At 46.2% G+C, this 23,517-nt stretch overlaps 2 protein-coding genes and 1 pseudogene across 17 annotated transcripts in view; 2 read left to right on the forward strand and 1 right to left on the reverse strand.

Annotated features, from left to right (window-relative positions):
- Hectd1 (HECT domain E3 ubiquitin protein ligase 1) overlaps positions 1-4,501 on the forward strand; it is an 88,514-nt gene extending 84,013 nt beyond the window's left edge. For all 11 annotated transcript variants that reach the window (XM_075947480.1, XM_075947486.1, XM_075947482.1 and 8 more), the window contains 5 exons: positions 1,154-1,232; positions 1,327-1,420; positions 1,978-2,128; positions 3,377-3,521; positions 3,624-4,501. In XM_075947480.1, the coding sequence (XP_075803595.1) occupies positions 1,154-1,232; positions 1,327-1,420; positions 1,978-2,128; positions 3,377-3,521; positions 3,624-3,761 (607 nt within the window). In that variant the 3' untranslated portion in view covers positions 3,762-4,501. The remainder of the gene's footprint in view (positions 1-1,153; positions 1,233-1,326; positions 1,421-1,977; positions 2,129-3,376; positions 3,522-3,623) is intronic.
- A 5,681-nt stretch (positions 4,502-10,182) lies between these two features.
- LOC142835453 (U6 spliceosomal RNA) lies at positions 10,183-10,282 on the forward strand (annotated as a pseudogene).
- Positions 10,283-11,591: 1,309 nt separating this feature from the next.
- Positions 11,592-23,517, reverse strand: part of Ap4s1 (adaptor related protein complex 4 subunit sigma 1) — a 36,581-nt gene continuing 24,655 nt past the window's right edge. Inside the window, exons 5-6 of one of the 6 annotated variants that reach the window (XM_075947498.1) lie at positions 19,363-19,374; positions 11,592-11,809 (exon numbers count right to left, since the gene is read on the reverse strand). In XM_075947498.1, coding sequence (XP_075803613.1) covers positions 11,681-11,809; positions 19,363-19,374 — 141 coding nt within the window. In that variant the 3' untranslated portion in view covers positions 11,592-11,680. Of the gene's footprint in view, positions 11,810-12,393; positions 12,551-13,223; positions 13,422-18,543; positions 18,785-19,303; positions 19,375-23,517 lie in introns of those variants that run through there. The other 5 variants (XM_075947501.1, XM_075947499.1, XM_075947497.1 and 2 more) reach the window with 5 other exon arrangements.

A 23,517-nucleotide genomic window follows, 5' to 3' on the forward strand; every position in this document is an offset into this window, starting at 1 on the left:
GCTTTGAATTGACTTTACACGGTAGGCTACACACACTAACTGGAAGTTGTCCATATATGGGCTTTGAATTGACTTTACACGGTAGGCTACACACACTAACTGGAAGTTGTCCATATATGGGCTTTGAATTGACTTTACACGGTAGGCTACACACACTAACTGGAAGTTGTCCATGTATTGGCTTTGAATTGACTTTACACAGTAGGCTACACACACTAACTGGAAGTTGTCCATGTATTGGCTTTGAATTGACTTTACACAGTAGGCTACACACACTAACTGGAAGTTGTCCGTGTATTGGCTTTGAATTGACTTTACACGGTAGGCTACACACACTAACTGGAAGTTGTCCATGTATTGGCTTTGAATTGACTTTACACAGTAGGCTACACACACTAACTGGAAGTTGTCCATGTATTGGCTTTGAATTGACTTTACACGGTAGGCTACACACACTAACTGGAAGTTGTCCATATATGGGCTTTGAATTGACTTTACACAGTAGGCTACACACACTAACTGGAAGTTGTCCATGTATTGGCTTTGAATTGACTTTACACAGTAGGCTACACACACTAACTGGAAGTTGTCCATGTATTGGCTTTGAATTGACTTTACACAGTAGGCTACACACACTAACTGGAAGTTGTCCATATATGGGCTTTGAATTGACTTTACACAGTAGGCTACACACACTAACTGAAAGTTGTCCGTGTATTGGCTTTGAATTTTTTTTTTTTTTTGGCTTTATCTTTTCTTCCACTCGCTCTTGTAACTTGTTTTAACCTGTTCCCCTTTGTCTACATTTTGCCTTGGGGCTTTTTACCTTTCTTCCCTTCTGTACGTCCTACCCCGTGTCTGACTGGCTGGCCCAGGGTGTCCCTCTCTCCCTCATTCTCCTTGTTATCTCTCCCTCTCTTTCTACTTATCTGTGCCTACCAGCGCTGCCTGTCCCTCTGCTGCCTAGCTATTGACCAGGCAGCTTTTTACTAAACCACTCAGCTGCCGTAAGCAGGCAAGGTAAAACAGCAACACATCTTTACATAATTTAATAAATCAGTGTAAACAATGTACCACATCTTTGCTTGGTTAAAGTGATAGTCCACAACGGTCATAAATGCTGCATAGTAACCAAATCTTTTTGTACTTTCAGTTTAAATTTCCAGTTCTGCCCTTCTTCTAGAATATACGGCTTCACAGCTGTGGATCTCAAGCCAAGCGGGGAAGATGAGGTAAAGACTTGCTCCCAGTGCAGTGGTTGGGCTCCGAAAGAGCCTCTTGTGTAAACAGGTGAAATGAACTAATGCTGCCAAACCTTCCTTACAGATGATAACAGTGGATAATGCAGAAGAATATGTGGATCTGATGTTTGACTTCTGTATGCATACGGGTATTCAGAAACAGATGGAAGCCTTCCGAGGTAATTTTAAAGGACCGCACATCCCCTTTCCTTTGACATTAGCATCATCACTGCTGAGTGTCACTGAACTGGCCCCGGGTTCTGGTCCTCAGATAGGTAGTTAGGTCCTGCAGCGTAGTCAGGACAGGTTTGAACACTTAAGTGATAATATACCTTCGCCCACTCCTCTAGAGACTTCTGGCCCTCATACTCATTTCTTCATTTGTAAATGGACATGAGTTTGTGCACGTGCAACAATGCACGATGAGGGTGGATTGCACTGTAGTTCACTCGAAAGCGTGAACACAGCCTTGGCTGCGTTGTGACCCAGCTGTTAAGGTCAGACTGGAGAGCTGTGGTGACCAGAAACTCTTCTGCTCGCGTTTGTGATGTTGAGCATTGGTTTCCTTTGTGTGTGTGTGGGGGGGGGCATGGTCCTCTGCAGCTTTGGGGGGGGGGGGGGGGATGGCCACTGTCCTGCAGCTTTTGGATTCTAGTTGGGCTTTTTGACATCATGTCTTAGGAACTGAGTTGTGCTTTTTGTGTATGTGTGTGTTTTTGGTGTCTCTGTGATGTAGATGGCTTTAATAAAGTTTTTCCAATGGAGAAACTAAGTTCCTTCAGCCATGAGGAAGTCCAGATGATTCTCTGTGGAAATCAGTCTCCATCCTGGGCCGCCGAGGACATCATCAATTACACTGAACCCAAGCTTGGCTATACACGTGACAGGTACGTGCTGCTAATTTCTAAGGAACAAACTCTTTCATGTCTAAAAATCCACTGGCAGCTTTTCTAAATGTAGTTTTAGAAAACTACATTCACAGAGTGTGTGTGTGTGTGTGTGTGTGTGTGTGTGTGTGTGTGTGTGTGTGTGTGTGTGTGTGTGTGTGTGGGCGCGCTTGCGCGCCCACACACAAGCAGCAGGGATGGCAAGATGGCTGCCACGGGGGTCTGAGAGCATTCACATGACTCAATCACGGCTCGTGTTTTGTCTCCTGGTCTCACAGCGTTTAGTCGTTGTTTGTTGTTGTTGTTTGTTTCTGGAGACAGGGTTTCTCTGTGTAGCTCTGAGTGTCCTGGAACTCTTCTGTAGACCAGGTTGGCTTTTAACTCACAGAGATCCGTTTCCCTCTGCCTCCCGAGTGCTAGGATTAAAGGCGTGCACCACCACTGCTGACTAGTCATTATTCTTTGGGTTTTTGTTGTTGTTGTTTGTTTGTTTGTTTTCCAAGACAGAGTTTCTCTGTGGCTTTGGAGCCTGTCCTAGAACTCGCTCTGTGGACCAGGTTGGCCTCAAACTCACAGAGATCCGCCTGCCTCTGCCTTCCGAGTGCTGGAATTAAAGGCATGCACCACCACGTGGCAAGTAATTTGTAAACCCTTAGGCTACATTGCATTGATGTTAATGTTTACTGAAGTGTAACAGAGAAGCACGCAGATTTTATATCCAGCTTCAGGAATCAATGTAAGAAACAGCTTTAGGGACTTCTGTACACCCTCTCTGGGCTGGCTCCTTTTAGCAGGGTGATTAAACAACCCATTTGCCTGTGGCAGACAGTAGTAGTTCCCTTCGTTGGTAGGTAGTGTTTTGTTTTACTTCTGTAAACTATGTCACAAGATTTGATTATTTCACTGATGGAAATGATCAAGTGCACTCTAATAAATGTAGCCTTAGCTGGTAATGATGCAGGTATATCTTAGACTGACTCTGAGCCTGTTGTGTGTTCAATCTTGTCCTACTGTGGCGGGAGAGACAGCCTTACCTAACTGGGCAGTTGCTAGCAGTCTTGTTCTGCTTGTGTATGCTGTGTGTGGGGTGTGGGAGGGGGTCCTGTTGACTCACAAGGCAGGCTTGTTCCTCTCGCATGTGTATATTGCTCGGGGACTGAGTTGTTGATGCACAGGTAGTATAATGGTGTGTCTTGGTTCATTTCCGTCTATGGCCAAATGAACATAGCTGTGCTTTTGTTCTTTCAGTCCTGGTTTCCTCAGGTTCGTGAGGGTTTTGTGTGGCATGTCCTCAGACGAAAGGAAAGCATTCCTGCAGTTTACCACTGGCTGCTCAACTCTGCCCCCGGGTGGACTGGCCAACCTGCACCCCAGGCTCACAGTCGTGCGAAAGGTACAGACCAGCCTGTGGAGAATCCACAGGGAAGCTAATGCCATTCGGATTCGGGGGCAGTGAGAGAGGCACTCATGCTGTGGTTTTCCCTTCCTGCTGCAGGTTGACGCTACTGATGCAAGCTATCCGTCAGTCAATACTTGTGTCCATTATCTGAAGTTACCTGAGTATTCTTCTGAGGAGATCATGAGGGAGCGCTTGCTAGCTGCTACAATGGAGAAAGGCTTTCATCTCAATTGAGGTTTGGGATGCAGAAAGAGACAGCAGAGACGGGGCCGAGAGAAGCCTCTTGCTTTGTTTGCGGAGAAGTGTGATGATCCTCACACTAATGACATTTGCCTTGTTTTCCACCAGGAAGGCTTCGAGAACACCTGGAATAGGTTCCTTAGCTGCTAATGACAAAGTAAATCCCTTCCTACCCAGCCAGCAGGTCCCAGCACAGACACTGTGCTGCTTTTCAAGGGCTCACGGGACTGGAAAGGTGGTTCTGCCTAACTGTGTACCAAGTGTCAGCGTTTCATACTCCATACACTACAGTTGCCGTCACTGATCCCCGTTTGCTGGCTTCTTAGCTACTTGGTCAAAATCCTGCTTCCTTAAAACATAGAGTGTTAATGGGCATCTCAAGCTTTTTCTTTTCCTTTTTATGCTGCCTGCACTACCAGAGTGTTCTAGTGTTCTCTGTTGTCCAGCCCAGAATCATGCACAGCCTTTTAGTTCTTTGAGGTGGGAGTTCATTTTTTCCTAAATACCATCTTAAAAAAGATGGAATTCTGAAGTGTGTTTGTGCAGCTCAAAAATAAAGCTATAGTAACAGAGGGAAACACTGGTCTCGGTGCAAGGCACACTCGCAGCAACGTTTATGTTTGGTTGTCTTTTCTTTGTATATTATAAACATTTATTTAACTTGTTGCAGTTGGACGTGAGTTTCTGAAATGTATGCTCAACAATAATCATTAAAGTGTTTGCAGCGTAGAAAACTGTGTCGTGCCGCTGTTTCCCTGCAGCCAGCAGACCTAAGAACTTCACTCCGCACCGTGCTGTAAATTACCTTTTTAAAAAAACAAAATAAAATATAAAACAAAAGCTTGGAGGTGTTGGTGCATGCCTTTAATCCCAGCACTTGGGAGACAGAGGCAGGCGGACCTCTGTGAGTTCGAAGCCAGCCTGGTCTACAAAGCAAGTTCTAGGACAGCCAGATCTGTTACACAGGGAAACCCTATCTCAAGAAACCAAAAAAAAAGATAGACAAACCAAAAAGAAGTCAGGAGTACCATATAAATACTAAGCTGAAGCGCTGAAGCCAGGCAGTGGTGGTTTACACTTTAATCCCAGCACCTGGGAGGCAGAAGCAGGTGGGCCTCGGTGAGCTCATAGCCAGCATGGTCTACAGAGCGAATTCCAGGACAGCCAGGGTTGTTACACAGAGAAACCCTGTCTCAAGAAACCAAAACAAAACAAAAAAAAAAAAATTAAACTGAAAGCTAATTGACATACTCAGAGGACCTAATACTTGCTGCTCTAATCGCTGTATGAGTTTGTGTGAGCTTTGCAGCTCAGGTCCACCCATGAAATCCACTTCACCTTCCCAGATAGATCTGTGTGTTCCCTCAGATCGCTTCCTTTATGCCTAGCATCTCTGGGTCTACAGATTGTAGTTTTGCTATCATTTGTTTAATGGCTAGTATCCACATAAAAGTGAATTTCTCCTTCTGGGTCTGGGTCACCTCATTTTCACTGATTAGGGAGTTGTTCAGTTTCCAGGAGTTTAAGCTTTCTGTTGTTTTGCTATCCAGTTTTAATCTGTGAGTCTGATATGATGCAAGGAGTTTTCTTGTATCTATCAAGACTTGTTTTGTGTCTAAGAATATGATGACTTGGAAAAAGTTTTGTGAGATGCAGAGAAAAAGGTATATTCTTTTGTGTTTGGGTGAAATGTTCTGTGAATATCTGTTGGCTCCATTGTTTCTGTTTAGTTTTTGTCTGGATGACATGTCTGTTGGAGAGAGCTGGGTATTGAAGTGTCCCGCCGTCAGTGGATGACCTGCAGCAGTGGTTTACAGTCTTTGGTGTCCTTGCATGTAGGCCATGGCTGTTAAAAATTAAAAGTATCGTCTTGGTGGCACTTTCCTCTGAGTATGTAGTGTCCTTCCCTATCACTTCTGGTAAGTTTTAGTTTGAAGTCTATTTTATTAGATATTAAAATGGCTTCACCAGCTTGTTTCTTAGGTCCATTTGCTTGGAATATCTTATTCCAATCCTTAACCCTGAGGTAATGTCTATCCTTGATGTTGAAGTGTGTTTCTTGGATGCAGCAGAAGAATGGATCCTGTTTTGCATTTATTCTTTTATTAAAAGAAAAAAATATTTATTAAAAGAAAAAATATTTTTCTGGGCCTTTGAGCTGGGTTTCTTCTTCCCCTATTCCTCTGTGTGTGTGTGTATGTGTATGTGTGTGTGTGTGTGTGTGTGTGTGTGTGTGTGTGTGTGTGTGTGTTTTACCTGCATGAATGTCATCTGACAGTGTCAGATGCCCTGGAACTGGAGTTACAGACAGTTGTGAGCTGCCATGTAGGTGTTGGGACTTGAACCCTGGCCCTTGGAAGAACAACCAGCGCACTTCATTGCTGGCCGTCTCTCCAGTCCCTATTATGTGTCCTTTTATTAGGGAATTGAGATAATTAGTATTGAGAGATAGCAATGACCAAAGATTGTTGCTTCCTGTTATTTTGGTGGTGGTGGTTGTGTGTGTGTTTCTCTTCCTTCGATTTTGAATAAAAATTATTTATTCCCTGTGTTTTCATGGTTGTAGGTAACCTGCTTAGGGTGGAGTTTTCCTTCTAGCACCTTCTGTAGTATTGGGTTTGTAGATAAATGTTGCTTAAATTTGGCTATATTGTGGAATATCTTATTTTCACCATCTATGATGATTGAAATTTTTGCTGGGTATAGTAGTTTGTCTGGACTGGCATCTGTGTCTCTTAGATTCTGCAGCACATCTATCTAGGCCCTTCTGGCTTTTAGAGTCTCCATTGAGAAGTCAGGTGTGATTCTAATAGGTCTGCCTTTGTATGTTACTTGGTCTTTACCTTGCAACCTTTGATATTCATTTTTTTTTTTTTTTAGTGTTTTTATGTGGCAAGGAGACTTCTTTTCTGGTCCAGTCTATTGGTGTTCTGTACCTTTATAACCATCCCCTTCTTTAGGTTAGGAATTTTTTCTTCTATGTTTGTTTTTGTTTTTGCTTTTCAAGACAAAGTTTCTCTGTTTAGCCCGGGCTGTCCTGGAACTCACTTTGTAGACCAGGCTGGCCTCAAACTCACAAAGATCTGCCTTCCTCTGCCTCCTGAGTGCTGGGATTAAAGGTGTGTACCACCACTGCTTGGCTCTTCTGTTATTTTGTTGAAAAAATTTTTCTGGGCCTTTGGGCTGGGTTTGTTCTTCCCCTATTCCTATTATTCTTAGATTTGGTTTTTGATAGTATCACGGATTTCCTGGCTGTTTTGTGTCAGAAGTTTTAGATCTAACATTTTTTAAGGACGTATCCATTTTTTTCTGCTTTATCTTCGGCACCAGAGACTCTTCCATCTCTTGTATTCTTTTGGTGAGGCTTGCTTCTGTAGTTGTTGGGTGAATTCCCAAAAATTTTTCAATTCCAGAATTCCCTAAGTCTTAGTTTGCTTGGGGGATTGGATCTGGGGAACCCCTAGGTGAAGCTCTGCCTACTTTTCATTTGCAGTTATTCAGTTTTATGAAATTACTATGAGAAGAAATTTCTATGTGGAATGCACTTGGTGAGATGAGAACTATAAAACTATGTATTCATCATGTTCGTGTGACTTACCTTCCATGTTTAGTTATAATCTTTAGCTAAAAATAAACATTTAATTTTTAAATGTTATTGAGACAGTTCTTCCTCCCAGGCTGGCCTGAAGCTCATGGTACGGCCCAAGCTGTCCTCACACTGTATGCTCCTGCTGCTGCTGCTGCTGCCTCTTGAATGCTGGGACTGCAGGTGTGCGCTGCTGGGCCTGGCTGATGTTAACTTTTTTACAGAGATGTGCCTGCCCCTGCCTCCCAAGTGCTGGGATTAAAGGTGTGCGCCACCACCACCCAGGGGGTCAATTTCCAGAATCTTTTTGTTACCATAGTGGCTTTAGGAATATAAATAGGATTTGCACTATGTGTGCAGTACCCGTGCAGGCCAGAAGAGGGCATCAGAGTCCCTCCCTCCCCGAAAATGGTGTTAAAGATGGTGGTGAGCCACAGTGTGGGTGCTGGGCATTAACGTGTGTCCTCTAGAAGAGCAGCCAGCGCTCTTAACCACGAGACCATTTCTCCGGCTCCCCACAGTGGCTTCTGGAACACATGTGAAGTTGCTCAGTACTAGGTACATTACCTCCCATAGGAGATAGCTCAGACTGCTGCCAGTGTTTTCGTCCTATGTAAGAATCCTCAGAGGTCTGGGTGAAGGATGATCTCTTTCACAAATGCCACAGTATCTGCAGTGTTCTGCCCACATCCTCCTGGGGGCTTGAAATTACCCCTATGTTGCTGTACCCAACACTGGGTAAATCTTACGTAAGAAAGTTTTCAGAATAGGCTGTTTTCCAGATATTGTGAGTCTGCTCTTGGTTGAATCCTTTTCTATGAACCAGTGTTGTGACTGACTTCATCAGCTTCACAGATGAGTGTGAGAGTAAGGTTAAGACATGCAGGGCTGGAGAGATGGCTGAGAGCACTGGCTGCTCTTCAGAGGACCGAGGTTCCATTCCCAGCATCCATGTGGCAGCTCACAACTGTCTGTAGCTCCTGTTCAAGGGCATCCAACACCCTCCCAGATACACACATGCAGGCATGTCCGAGGGCATCCAACACCCTCCCAGATACACACATGCAGGCATGTCCGAGGGCATCCAACACCCTCCCAGATACACACATGCAGGCATGTCCGAGGGCATCCAACACCCTCCCAGATACACACATGCAGGCAGAACATATATGCACATAATACAAATACATTTAAAACATATCTAAGACAACAGCAACATTTCTGTATATTACCTATGTTTTCAGTCAGAAAAGTAAAAGATGTTGTTATTTTAACTTTTCAGTCATGGCTCTACAGCTAAAACCCACACTAGAATTCAAACCCGCTTATGTGTACAATATTGCCGTTATTTACATTTCTACAACACCCTTGTCAGTGGTGAGGTTTGTGAAGGCCACGTGAGTGGTGGGGTGGCAAATCATGGCCTGCTGACTGATGGTTATTATCAGCCACGAGGTAAATGTGATCTTAGAACGTTTGTCTTGTTTTCACTGAGTTGGCGGGTGGGCAGCGCGTGGATGGCGCGTGTACAGAGGCACAGTTCCTAAGGAAGTGGTGGTTTCCTCCAGCTGGGTGTGGTGGCCTACACTGTTAATCCCTTAATCCCAGAGGCAGGTGGATCTGACTTCCATCCAGGGCAGCCAGTGAAATCCTGTCTAAAAGAAAAAGAGGAGCTAGTTTTCTCCTGCCATGAAGGTCCTGGGAATCCATTCGGGTCACCAGGCCTGGTGAGCGCCTTCACTCACTGGCCCCAGGTTTCAGATGGTAGAAAATATAGGTAAAAGTAGTACTTTATTAGTACCTGTCTTCAAGATCTCTGACTTAGGCTGGCCTCAAACTCAGTGTAGCCAAGAACAATGTTGAACTGACTCCCCTCCTCTGTCCCCCTGCTTCATGGAGTTCCAGGGCTCAGACCCTGTATGCTAGACAAACATCCCAGTCATGTTCCCTCACTTCTGGAGCACTCACGGCTACCGTGGGTTTATCTGAGGGGTCTCACTGTGTCACTGCGGGCACTCAGCTGAAGGGAGGCGGTGGTTGCACAACAGTTACTGACAGCCGGTGCACAACTCGCTTTGAGATCAGACATACCGGGGTCTCCAAGTACAGTTAAGCTCGGCAGTGTATTTTCCTATGGTATCTACTTAATATTTTTTTTAAACTTTAATATTCTCTAAAGGTATAAAATCTGTGCCGAGATAAAATTCATCTGCTATTTTAGTGTGACCCAGAAGTTAATTCTGTCCACTCCCTAGCCGCTGTGGTGCACCAGTTCTGCAGTCCCCTCCGTACGCTGCTGATTAGGGGCCAACCAACTAGGGCAGTGTTTCCCTGCTGCTGCGGCTCAGCAAGACATCGAAGGGCTTTGATCTAGGTGGGGCTTTCCCTAGATCCCGACAACTCCAAGCCTACTTTGTGCTTGGTTCCCCCGGGCCAGAAGCCTTCTCTGCGCCTTCCCAAATGAGTGCAGAACAACTGTTTTGCTTCGGAGTCTAATAGGACTAGTGTTCTGGTCTTTGCAGAGTTTTCGGAAAGGGGCCACCTCCTCTCTGCACCTTTACATAGCTGCACGGAGCACTGAGACGGGGGAAGAACGCTTGAGTACTGCACGGGTCCACGCATGTCTGCTTCCTCCGTTGCATACCACCCTCCACACCGGGGTGCACAAAGATGCTCCAGATAAACCAGCTCGATTTCTGTTGTCTGAGTGGAGACAGCATTTAAAAGGCTTTTTTTTTGAGCGGGGCGGGGGCGGGGGGGGGGTGGCAGGGTTTTCTGTAGTGGCTAGGTTGACTTGAGACATTGAAGGTGGAGTTAGACGGGACTTGTGTGCTCTTCAGCAGCACATGCAGTAAAACTGGAGCGATACAGAGATGAGCGCGGGCTCTGCAAGCACGACACAAACATGCGGAAAGTTTTCCGTATTTTTAACAAATACCTAATTTTAAAAGCAAAATTTTTGAATAAGAGGAAGGAAGGTGCTTATTTCACATCAACCTGAGGAGATTGTTTTGGTTTTATTTCTTGGAACTAAAGTAAATTTCATTAATGAGTTTAGTAGGGACCCAGGTACTTTTGTACCATACCCAGATGTGTAATATGCAACCCCAGATCTTAGGAGGGGGAGGCAAGAGGATTTGGAGTTCAAGGTCATCCTCAGCTACAGATGATTTTGGGGCCATTCCTGGCTACACTGAAACCCTGTCTATATGGCATAATAGTAGCTGTCATAGCTCTTGTAATGCTGAGCCATTGCATTGTTTCATGGTAGCATCATAAAGTTAATGACAGGATGCCATCACAGTTGCTAAATATCCCGAAAAAAAAATATCAAAAACTTCCAGAAACTGGCAAATAAAACTGAATTTCCCAGGTGCGTGTGGAATGAACTGTTGTTTTTTGGTTTTTCTTTTCTTTTCTTTTTTTTTTTTTTTTTTGGTTTTTCGAGACAGGGTTTCTCTGTGGCTTTGGAGCCTGTCCTGGAACTAGCTCTGTAGACCAGGCTGGTCTCGAACTCACAGAGATCCACCTGCCTCTGCCTTCCGAGTGCTGGGATTAAAGGCGTGCACCACCACCGCCCGGCTGGTTTTTATTTTCATTTAGAATTTTGCTCCACAGCTCAGGTAGGCTCAGAGCTCACAGGTCTTCCCTGTGTATATCTCAAGCTGGAGGCCCTGTGCCTAACCTGGCATAAAGTAAAATAATTAAAAAAATAGGGCTGGAGAGAGGGCTTGTACAAGCTTGAGAACCCTAGTTCAGGACTTCAGAACTCAAGCAAAAAGTCGGCCAGTGCATGCTGGCCAGACAGTCTGGCCAATCAGGGAGCTCCCGGGTCCAGTCAAAGACCCTGCTTCAAAAAATAAAAGAAAGGTGGGGAGTGCAAGATAAATATGATCAAATATATTATTGTATACATATGTGAGGTTCTCGATTAGAACTATAAACCCAGGAGAAACAACTGAGGGAGATACCAAGGTTGACCTCTGGTCTTTACACACACAAAGAAGGGGGAGGGGTGCCCAGGGCCGGGTAGCACAGTGATGAGAGTGCTTGAGGCTGTGAGGAAGGAGACAGCAAGCAGAGCCTTTACTCAGAAGTCAGGCAGGCCAGTCAGTTTGACATTTATTGGCTAAAGGACAGCTGCCATCCATTCTCCCACCATGGCCCCGCTGCTCCCGCTGAAGGAAAAGCATGCGTACAGTTGCCATGTGAAACCTTGGCTCTCTGTTTAGAGAAAAGGTTTCTTTGTGCACAGAATTGTTTTCTCCTGAGGACAGTTCTCGGAAGGCTGCGTGGTTCACGTCTTTGGCTTGCCTGGCAGTTGTCCTCAGCTGTCCGACATCTTGTCGAGGATCAGGAGAGGGGCAAGGATTCTCGCTCTGTTCGTTTCCACAATGCAGCCATTCAGCAGCATCTCATCCAAAATGATGTGGACTTTATCCAAATTAAACATTATCTAGGTTATATTAAGGAAATTAGTTTGAGAATTTAGCAAACCTAAATAGTAACATGGCTTAGCCTGGCGTTTTCCTGGTAAATAGGCCCAAACATGAGTTTTTTTTTTTTCTCACCACTATACTAACAAGGAATGAGTTTTGATTTTAAACCCTTAGTAGAGATTACCTTCATATATATGTACACACCTAGATTCATCTTGGCAAGTTCAATAAACAGATATTGAAATGAAACAGCTCCTTCAATTATGTTTGTCTATGTATGTATATGTGTGTTTATGTATGTGTGTGTATGTATGTGTGTATGATTTGTGTTCCAGATGGAACTCAGGGCCTCGCACGCGAGGCGGTACTCCAGCACTCAACACCCTTCCAGAACAGCACATTTTGTTAACCAGAGTGGGCTAGAATCTAAATGCCAGAGCACACAGCAACTAACATTTCAGCAAGACAATGACTTGACCTGAGTAACACACGGAGCCTGCTCAACGCTCACTGCGCTCAGGGCACTGTGGTGAACGCACACATCTATTACCACAGTCTTCTCTGCAATCTTCAGTTACTCAGAAGCAAATGGGAAAAGCTGGAGCTGGGCTGCACACCTACCGTTCTGGTCTCCAGGCTTCTCGTGAGCCCAAGACTCCCAAGTCAACACGGTCTCTCAGCCCCTGGGGCGCTACCTACCCACAAGCACCCTTCTTGGCCTGCACCTCAGCTGTCTTCTTTGCCAGGCAGAAGAAAAACTGCAGAGGAGAAAGGAATAAAGGAGTGGAGGCATGCTAACTAAACTCGCCCGTGGATGAAAGTTCCGAGTTTCACACATGGAGAGTTCCAACCCTTGAATTATGAAGGCTTTACTTGGTGGAGCACTTTCTGGAAAATCAGTCTCTGTGGGGGAAGAAGAGGGCACTGGGCACTCAGAAACCAGAAAGAGCCATACTCTCCGAGAACCCATTCATCTGGGTGGCTAACTGGAGCAAGATGGCGGCAACGCTTGAACGTTTCTTAATTTTACATTCGAAACCCGAGATTCTGGTTTTAAAGAGCTGGTTTGACAAGGCTCATAGGTGTGGACGGGTCCATTCTATCTTGACTGAAGGTTAGAGAGTTAGAATTTCTGTTCCTTCAAGGTTATTATCAACAGGTGTGGCTAATATCCAGACCTGGCATTTCAGGTATTGAGAAATAGTTTTGTTTCTACCTCAAACAGTCTAAGGTTCCTGCTCCCTTAGGAAGACAGCTATGGATTCCACCCGGGGGTGGTTAGCCTGCAGAATGGTCTTGTTCTGACAATAGACAGTTTAACTAAGTATGTAGCCTGAAATCCTTCAACTGGTCTGTTCATTCCTTGTAGCATATGAGCTTAGTTGTTTTTTTTTTTAATTGTTGTTGTTTGTTTTAAATCTTACTCCTACCTTTTGGGGTGGGGTATTTAAGCAAATGGAAATTAAACATGGGTGATTTCAGTATTCACTGGAACTCCCTCTCAGTACTATCCTCCGCTTCTGATTTGTTATTTTCACTCTGGTCTTCATTCTCCTTACTTAATTTTCTGGTCCCAGTGCCTCTGCCCTGACAAGTGGCATCCTTGTGGAAGCTGGTCTCTGACACTGGCTGAAAAGAAACAGCTGATTCAAATACAAACTTCATTCAACAAAGGGGTGATTGATTAAACGTACCGGTGAGTTTGTAATTATGAATCTTTACAAAACAAATCATAACCTGATTTTGTTCAATTCCTGATGGCCAAAGTCTCTCTCTGTTGTGTTTGTTCAGTGAAGTCTGTCTACAGAGAATGACTTTCGAGTTCCATCAGACTTCTAACATCTCATTAAGTTCTCTGCAAATAGCTTGCTAGCAGGAGCCGATGGGAACTGTCCTTAAGTGACCCAGAAAAAAAAAAAGCTTTGCTCTGATATACCTATTAATAATGTCTTCCAATTATATAGATGATTGCTTTGTCCCGGGCCAAAGTAGGACTGGAAGGAATGTTAGGCTCAACCCTGCTCCTCAGAACCAGCAGCCGGAGTTTACGAGCCCAGACAAAGTGGCAACGCAGTCAGGCAAAAGCAAGAGCTGAGGGGCTGGGGATGCAGCTCAGTTGCCAGAGCTGGCCTAGCAGCACGAGGTCCTGTGCTTGATTTCCAGCACCCCGTAAATAAAGTGGAGGAACGCCCACCTGTGATCTCAGCTCTTGGCAGGTGAGAGAACAGGAGGATCAGGAGGCCAAGGTCATTTTTGCCTTACGGCAATTAGAGGTCTGCCTGGGATACACAACAGCCTGTCTCAAAAATAAAGAGATTGAGCAGCACAGAGAGCCAAATGGAAAAGACCCCTGAGCCTTTGGGAGGTACTGAGGGAAGTGGAGGCCTAGCTACGGATCCTATTTGACATATGAGGAAACTTAATTTTCTCTCTTTAATTGGCTCTCTGGTCAACCTGTCCCATCTTCAGCAAATAAATGACCATTGTTCGGGTGTCCCCTGGAGCCTGACTGTTTTGAAATTCGAATTGGGATTTACTGCTGAATCATATCAACCACTGGCACCACCACATTGCAAGGACAAGGTTCCTGGGCAAGCCTGACTTCCCCAACCTCCTGGAAACACGAGTTAGTCTGTGAGGTCATTCTGTACCCTAGTGATCACCCAGCTGTTCATGAGCAAACCATAGACCAGATCCCAATGCAAAGCAAAGGCCTGAAAGCTGATGCCCCCCTAAATCACATGATTCCTTTAAAATAAAAATCCAGCTGTCCAGATCTTGATTTGGTTTATGAGCAACTTGTACACATGGGTGGAGCCAAGATCAGTGGCATCTGGGCCGTATGCCAGGGACCAAAAAAGTATCGTATCTGCCAAGCCTCAAGGCACTAGACACAGGCAAGTATTTTAGCTCTGTCTGAACAGGAGAAAGCAGGAAGAAATTGGACTGCGGTCCATTGATTCAAGTGACCTGGGAGAGAACTTCCTTCAGACGGGGTTGAACATGACCAACCCCCAAAACTACAAACACCTTCTCAAGGAGCACATTGACTAAACCCCATGTTTCCCAACTGAACCCCAATAACCTTGTGGGATGTCTACAGAAGGCAGGCTAGGCTGGGGCATCAGAGGGGTCCTACACAAGAATGCTCATCTCTGCCTCCTAAATCATGTTTCTCACAGGATGTTTTCGTTTATTGTCCTCGACACAGGACCTTAGGTGGTCTGCCTGCCTTGACCTTGTTATGAAGCTGAAGATGGCCCTGAACTCCTGATCCACCTACCTCCACCTTCTTCCCAGTGCTGGAATACAGGTGGGGAACCCTACATGGTTGTACCCAGCCCTACGTGGTCTTTTAATACCAATGTGATGGGTTAATTGTCCTTTAATAAGTGAGAGAACAGAGCAGACACAAAATTGGCTAACTGTAGTGAACCAAAGAGATGGCTCAGCAGTTACCAACACAGACATGGTAGCTCACAACCATCTCTAACTCCAGTTTCAGGAGATCTGACGCCCTCGTCTGAATTCCTTGGGCACTAGTCACGCATGAGACACACAGGCATACATACAGACAAAACACCCATACACATAAAATAAGTTTAAAACTAAACTGGTTTAAGTATAAATGTCTGGGTCTGTCTGTACTTCTTCCTCACTTCCTTTGCTGGGACTGAACCCAGAGTCGTAGGAAGGCTAGACTGGAGGTGTCCCAGTGAACCACAGGAGGACAAGTGAACCCTAGCTCCTTTTGCTTCTCATAACTTGCTGTTACGGTTTTTGAGTATTGAAGGAGTAGGGCAAGGCAGAGAACACACTTAAAGATAAGAGTTGGATGTGGGGACTCACATGGTAATCCCGGCACCACTGCACCAAGGGGTTTTACATATTGGAAAAGGGGTTTCAACAAGCCAGAATTCCTGAGCTGCTTTCCCCTGCTTGGAGCGTTTCTGTTTAAATCCCATCTGTCTGGTTCTGTGCATCTCAGCTGGAAGTAGAAACAGCAGTGTGTGCTGGGGAGGAATGTAAGTGATCCAAGCCGGCTTTGCAGGGGCTTCTTGAGAACTTCCTGACCAGAACGAATTCCTTCCTTCCTTCCTTCCTTCCTTCCTTCCTTCCTTCCTTCCTTCCTTCCTTCCTTCCTTCCCTCCCTCCCTCCCTCTCCCCCTCTCTCCTTCTTTCTTTCTTTTTGTTTGTTTTTTGTTTTTCGAGACAGGGTTTCTCTGTAGCTCTTGTAGACCAGGCTGGCCTCGAACTCCCAGAGATCCGCCTGCCTCTGCCTCCCGAGTGCTGGGATTAAAGGAGTGCGCCACTACCGCCCGGCCTCTTTCTTTTTGTTTTGTTTTTCAAGACAGGGTTTCTCTGTGTAACAGCCCTAGCTGTCCTGGAACTCGCTCTGTAGAACAGACTGGCCTCAAACTCAGAGATGCACCTGCGTCTGCCTCCCGAGTGCTGGGATTAAAGGCGTGCGCCACCCCCACCCAGCCCAGGAAGGCTTTCACCCGGCACTCCAGAGACTGTGGCTGTGAACACTGGGAGAACCAGGGGGCAAGTGCGGCAGTGCTTTTTCCACCCTGTGGCTCTAGAGCCCGGTCCTGGAAGCAGTCGCTGAAATCGTGGCTTCTGTGGCGCTGAGAGCAGACTGCAGCATATTGCCCTCCCCTCGGAAGCGGGAACTCGAGTGGAGCCTCATGGATCGCCGATTCCCTGCCGCGAGACTCTCTATAGAAGTCCTCGCGGACAGATGGCTGAGGAGAGATGTCTTGGGTTTTGAATTTGCTGTTTTTCAGATGGTTCAAGGGATAGTAACATTTTAAGAGAAGTTCCTCTGGACTGAAATACACAACGTGGTGAGGAAAGAAAGATGAAATGAAAGCAAGGGGGGGCAGGTGTGCTGATGCACACCTTTAATCCCAGCACTTGGAGGCAGAGGCAGGTGCGTCTCTGAGAGTTCGAGATCAATCAGGGCCACCTAGTGAGTCTCTGTCTCAAGAAACAAACAAACGCAACAAAAAGGTAAAGGATGAGAAAAAACACAAATTGTGGGTCTTGGTGGGGAAAATAAATTGCGACTAGAAAGCTGATGGTTCCAGGAGTCTGCAAAGACAACACAGCGGCCCCTCTGCACTAAACACTCGTTAGCATAAGCGACTCCGCCACAACCAGAATAGCCCCGGGCCGCACCGTGCTGCCTCCTTAACTGACAGCTGGGCGTGGAAGAAGCCCTTCCTTAGTGTCAGGGTCCCTGGAGCCATGAGCCCTTCCGGGCTGAGAGGGCGTTTCAGCTCCTCTCGTCTAACTCGGAAGTAAACGTGTCTGCTCGACAGGGAGCTAGTGGCAAGGCCAGAGCGGATCTTGAATGTTTAACTCCAGTAGCGGCTGCTAGCTCTTGCCGTTCTCATGACTTCTAAAGTATTTTTTTAAAAAGCTGTCTTGCTTCCCTGTTCAATTAGGAACAGATTTGTTTTGAATTGCTTTCAGTGGCTTCATTAAGACAGAAAGTCACAGGGCTGGGGAGATGGCTCTGTGGTTAAGAGCCCCTCCTGTAAATTTGGGTTCGATTCCCAGCACCCAGCTGGTGGATCTCAAACCATCTGTATCTCTAGTTCAGGGACCCGACCCCCTATTCTGGCCTCCAAGAACACCAGGCACAGACACAGATGGCACAGAACTCCTCCACACATAAAAATAATTATTTAAAAAATGTCACAGACACTGTCTAGCCTCAGCTCTCTTGGGTCATAGATTTAGGTCACTGACCACTAGAGGGCAACCACCTTTCCTCAAATACACTGATTCTGCGCAGTGGGACCTCTGTGTGCATACTGCAGGAAGCCCCCACACATAAACATGCTGTGACCCGTGTATCTGTTACCTGCTAGTATTAGACACAAATAGTTGTAATTATTTCAGAGTTAAGTCTGATAAGTTTTCAAAAGATTTCCTTATCACTTTCAAGTGATAGGTAGATTTTTTTAAAATAAAGTATTTTTTATGTTTATGTGCACGAGTGGGTTTATCTATTTATTTGCTTTTCAGACAGTGTCTCTTAGCATAGCACTGCCTGGCCTAGAATTCGTTGTGTAGACCAGGCTGGCCTGAAACTCACAGAAATCCACCTATCTCTGCCTCCTGAGTGCTGGAATTAAAGATGTCCAGCCTGTTTATGTGTGTTTATGTGCACTACATGTGTCCGGGTGCCTGGGGAGTCCAGAAGGGGGCGCTGGAACCCCTGGAACTGCAGTGATGGGCAGTTGGAAGCTGCCTGGTGTGGGTGCTCATAACCAAACTGGGGTTCTCAGAGCGACAAGTACTGTTAATCACAGAGCCATCTATCTAGACCCGAAGCAGGCTAGCAGGAAAAATAGTCTTAGAAGTCAACATCTTATACTTCTCGAGACTTCTCAAAAGCCTGTGAGTGCCTGCCCACCTCTGGGGTCGTGGGTATGCTTGCCTTGTTGTACGGTGTGGGACTGAACCCAGGGCCAAGCACAGATGGGGCAGGTGTCCGCCTCGGGCGGCATTCTCAGCCCCAGAGATAGTTTTGAGTTAAAAGAGAGAAGAAAGGAAGTTTTTATGCCATAAAAGGAAAGTTAGGCCACGTCTCTAACCCTCCAGGTCATCCCCCAGAATGCCCCCAGAATGAGGGGAATCTGGGTATTTACCCTGCAAGCTCAGTCTCCCTCAGAAAAGCACCTCTCTCTTGTGACACACGTTTTGAACAAACCTATCTAATATGAGTAAGTTAAGTCAATATATAATAGGTTTTTTTGCCTCTGAAAAAAATTTATTGTGCCCTGAGGTTTTAGTAAAAAGTAACAGTGTGAATAAGCACATTGTCGTGGTGATCATGAAATTCTGACAACATCAGGCAGCTCACTGTCAGGTTGCTGAACAATCTTTTCAAAGCTTTTCTCAGATTCCCCAAGCTCCACCAATATTCGGCTGTGGGTCTCTGCCTCTTTGATGAAGACTGGACGAGGCACCGGTCTCTGGGCACAGCAGAACATTAGGAATCATGCCATTACCTTTTTTGTGTGCCTGTCATGTTTGGTTCTATCTCAGTATCTGGGCTATCCAGGAGCTGGATCCTGGCTAAGAGTTATTTTTTTAGACATAGAATTTATTTTTATTTTATGTGCATTGATGTTTTGCCTGCAAGTGTGTCTGTGTGAAGATGTCAGATCCCCTGGAACTGGAGTTACAGACAGGTGTGAGCTGCCATGTGGGTGCTGGGAATTGAATCCCAGTCCCCTGGGAGAGCAGTCAGCGCTCCTAACCGCTAAGCCAACTCTCCAGCCCCATATAATAGCTATTTTTGAATACTGCCACCTCCCTCGTTGCTCTGTTAGGAAAGAAAGAAAAAGGGATCTTACAGAGCATTGTCTCTGAAAAGGGGAGTGGGGGGGGGGGGGTCTGTGAATCACCTGCTATGGGGCTGCCTCGGCAGGGTGGCCGGTGGTTGGTGTCCTGGGTTCTGCCAAACCACCCTTCTGCATGCTGGTGCTTACCTGTTACACCTAGAGTGGGCTTTGCCACATAGCATGGGAAATGTTCTGGAAAAGGATACATCTAGTTCACTCTGAAAAAGAAAACAAAGACATACGGTGAGAAGACGACCCGACAGTCCCGTCCCCTGAGCAGACAGGGACGGCTCTGCCTCCAGCTTGGAGCAGCAACTGCTGGAGCCCAGGGCGGGAACCTGGAGCTGGAACTGAAAATGGGGGGGAAAGGAAAAGAAAGCTGCAGGTTAGAGGATTTTTCGAGGTCAGACAGTAGAGGGACAGCTGGGCTTGGTGGCTCATGTCTGTCATTTTGGGAAGCTGAGGCAGGAGGATTGCTACAAACTCAGGCCTGTCTCAGTTAAGAGAGTTAAGATCCTGTCTCAAAACACACACACACACACACACAAGAAAGCAGGAGAATAATAAATTAAATCAACGTTTGTAGACAAGGGGTCATCTGACACACACACCGGGAGCGGCAGCCACATGCTTTTGCATCCATTGATTTACTTCCAGTTTATCTCAGGGAGGCAGGGAACAGTGACAGAATAGTCAGCGTTATCAATGGCAAACTATCAATAACAACTCAAGAATCTATCAAGGGGGGCATGAGCTAAGTAAATTATAGCCAGCAGCAACTGATTATGCAGATGTTTAATTAAAGCGATACAAGCTTGTGTATCTCGGAGGTACGGTGCACCTGCCATTTTTAATGTCCTACGGTTGATCTCTACACTACAAAAATTAAATAATATTGTTGGACAGTGGTGGCATGTACACACCTTTGATCCCAGCACTGGGGAGACAGAGGCCTGCGGATCTCTGTGAGTTCGAAGCCAGCCTGGTCTATGAAGTGAGTTCCAGAACAGCCAGAGCTGTTACACAGAGAAACCATGTCTCGAAAAACAAAACAAAATAATAATAGTAATGATAATAAGAATAATAAATGTTAAAAAGTGGTATGTAGTTAATCGTTTTATTCAGGGATTCCATACCCATTGATTCAAGCAAGCACTCTGAAATCCTTGGAACAGCTGCTTGTATGAACACACTTTTCACTCTGCTGTGACTCTGAGGTGAGATTACTCATAAAGCATTCACTGGTGCTAGGTGCTGTCAGCACTTAGATGAGTCAGAGTTTATGGCAGTGTGTATGTAGGCTATACGCACATACCAACCACGTTCATGAGGGAATTAAACCTATAGTTTAAGTACCTGTAGGGTACCCACGAGGGTGTGGTGGGGGCCTGGAGCCCTTCTCCCAGCTCTGTCAGGGTTATCCTGTGGACAGATGTACGTAGAGATGTCCATTCCCACAGTTACAGGTGCTGTGTTAAGTCTAAAGGGCAGATGTCCCTAATTGGTGGGCCAATTGAGGATCTTCCACCCATCTTGAAAACATCGGATTGGGAGAGCACTTTCGGGTTCAGAGTAAAATTGAGATGAAGGTATAGAAATACCTCACATGCATAGCCCGCCCACTTCTCAATATCCAGTCACAGAGTGGGCTCTCTGTTCACAGGGAGGGGCTCTTGGTCACCGTGCTTGCTACAGGTCCCCCCACGAGTTCACACTGGGCTGTCCTCTGGCCAGTATGCAGTCTGAATCTCAACAAATGCAGAGTGCCACAGATCCAGCCGCTTTTCCTCCTGCCCATCTGAACTATTCTCGTCAATAAAATAGTTATGCAGAGGGAAGAGGAAATGGAAATGAGATCATGGGCGATGGGCTTCGGTGTGGAGGGTGGGACAGGAAACCCGCCGCCTCTTTCACTGGGAACCTCCAGAACTAACCGGTTTGGCTTTTGTTTTTGGAAATAAGATGCTGATATGCTTTTCTTGGTGAAACACATTTCCAAATTTAAGATGTCGAAACTGTCTAAGATAAAAATAGCTCAGGGAGAATGCTTAAAACTTACAAAGCCAAAAATAAATCTTAGCTGACAGGCATCGCGGGTGAGGGTCGGGTCCTCTTTCCTTCCCCACCGTCTTCCTTCTTGCTGTCTTTCTGCTCTGATTTGATCCTGAGCGGGGTCATCCCGGGTCCAGCACCAGCCCTTCACTGTCACCTGGCTTAAGTTAAATTTGAACCTTGAATTCTGTGGTTCACGCAGTCCCCGCCTCGCTCCTAAAATCGCAGCTGTAATTTGGCATGTGCTGTTTATTTTCAGTAACTGAATGCAACAGTGTCTGGGCCTCCTTTTGTTCTTCCTGGTGGAAGGCATTTTGGAAGTTATACGCTTCCTGGGCGAGTGTCACCTGAAAGTGATTTCCTGGGGCATCACACACCTTGCCTTGCAAGCAGTCTATCCTCACACAAGGGTAGTGTCCTTGTGGAACAGGTACAAGGTTGTACTGGTGATACGGCCACCACCAGCTAAATGAGGAATTTACATCGAAAGTCCTTATAATTCAATAATGTTCCGAGTTCTCAGTCACAGCGGGCACACTGCACAAGCTCAGAGGTGCCCACACAGCAGCAGCAGCTGGCAGGCAGACAGCACTTCTAGTTCCATGGAAGGTTCGGAACATTGCTTACCTAGGACACTCTACTACACAACCAACACAGACATAAATTTAAGGCCAGTCTCCTGTCCTGTGTCCCTGGAAGTCCATCTCTGAAACTGTCTGATCTCTTCCCTATTCTCAGCCCTGGAGGGCACCCATCCATCCGCTGGGGACAGAAGACCTGTGATGTCACAGGCCAGAAGCCATCTTCCAGGCTCTGACTCTTAAGGCAGAGAATGGCTGACCACAGTCTCATGAACCAAAAAGACAGCTCCCAAACTTCAACATGTGTCAGAATCACCAGAAGGTTGGCAGAACACACTGAGGGGACATGGCGGAGTTTCTGATGCTGTGGCCTGGGGCAGGGCCCAGAGCTTGGATTTCTAGCCAGCTCCCAGTTTATACAGCTGGCCGTGGTGCCAGACTCTGGGGTCACAGCACTGAAGCAATGAGAACGGGCTGGGTCCCTGTGAGAAGCTTCTAACATTCATCTTGGGCTAAACAGTTGTGGGGTACCGGGTGGGACAGAAACACAAACAACAAGCAGCCCTCCCCCCCTCATGTTACCACTAATAAAACAGAGGTTTGGATGGCAACGATTCTCCTTCTTTTATTTTGCATGTTACAGGTGTTCTGTCTGCATGCATGTCTGTGGACCCCATGTGTATCTGGTGACTATGGAGGCCAAAAGAGGGCATCAGATGCCCAGGAACTGGAGTTATGGATGACTGTGTAGCCTCCATGCGGGCATTGGGAACCAAACCCATGTCTTCCACTACAAGTACTCTTAACCCCCAGCCTTCTCTCCAGTGTTCCTCCTGCCCTGCCGCTTTTCCTTTTGAGAAAGAGTCTTCTGCAGACAGCCTGGCCTTGAGTTTGCTCAGTAGTCAAGGATAGCCTTGAACTCTTGATCCTTGTATTCTATCTCTAAGTGCTGGTTGTCAAGTGTGTACCGCCATGCCCAGATTGGAAATGGTTTTTTTGTTTGTTTGTTTTTGTTTATTAAGACGGGGTTGCTGGGCGTTAGTGGGACACGCCTTTAATCCCAGCACTCAGGAGGCAGAGGCAGGCGGATCTCTGTGAGTTCGAGACCAGCCTGGTCTACAAGAGATAGTTTCAGGACAGGCTCCAAAACCACAGAGAAACCCTGTCTCGAAAAAACAACAACAACAACAACAAAAACCAAAACAACAACAACAACAACAAAAGACGGGGTTTCTCTGGTTATCCCTGGCTGTCCTGGAACTCACTCTGTAGACTAGGCTGACCTCAAACTCATAGAGATCCATCCGCCTGCCTCCCAAGTACTGGGATAAAAGTAGCATGCCACTACTGTCTGATTGGAAATGGTTCTTAAAGTAAAAAGGGTTCTGTTCTCTTAGGAAGGAAAACAGGAGGAATATAAAAACAGCAAGTCAGAGGGAAAATGTCCTGATGGGCAGGAAAATGCACGAGGGACTTGGTTTTCCAAGAGTGGCTTTGTGCAGCTTAGGTTTCTGTCAACTTGACAAAAGCTAGAATTATCTGGAAAGAGGAACTTAGCTAAGAAAATGCTTCCATTTCCAGAAAGCCTTTGGGACATTTTCTTGATTGATCTGGGTGGGAGTGCCCAGCGCAGAGGTGTGTGTGTGTGTTCAGCAGCATTCCTCCACGGCCTCACACTCAGTTCCTGCCTCTAGAATTCTGCCCTGAGTCCCTGTCCCGGCTTCCCTC

The sequence above is a fragment of the Microtus pennsylvanicus genome, chromosome 14 (assembly GCF_037038515.1).
Source record: "Microtus pennsylvanicus isolate mMicPen1 chromosome 14, mMicPen1.hap1, whole genome shotgun sequence".
Classification (NCBI taxonomy): Eukaryota; Metazoa; Chordata; class Mammalia; order Rodentia; family Cricetidae; genus Microtus; species Microtus pennsylvanicus.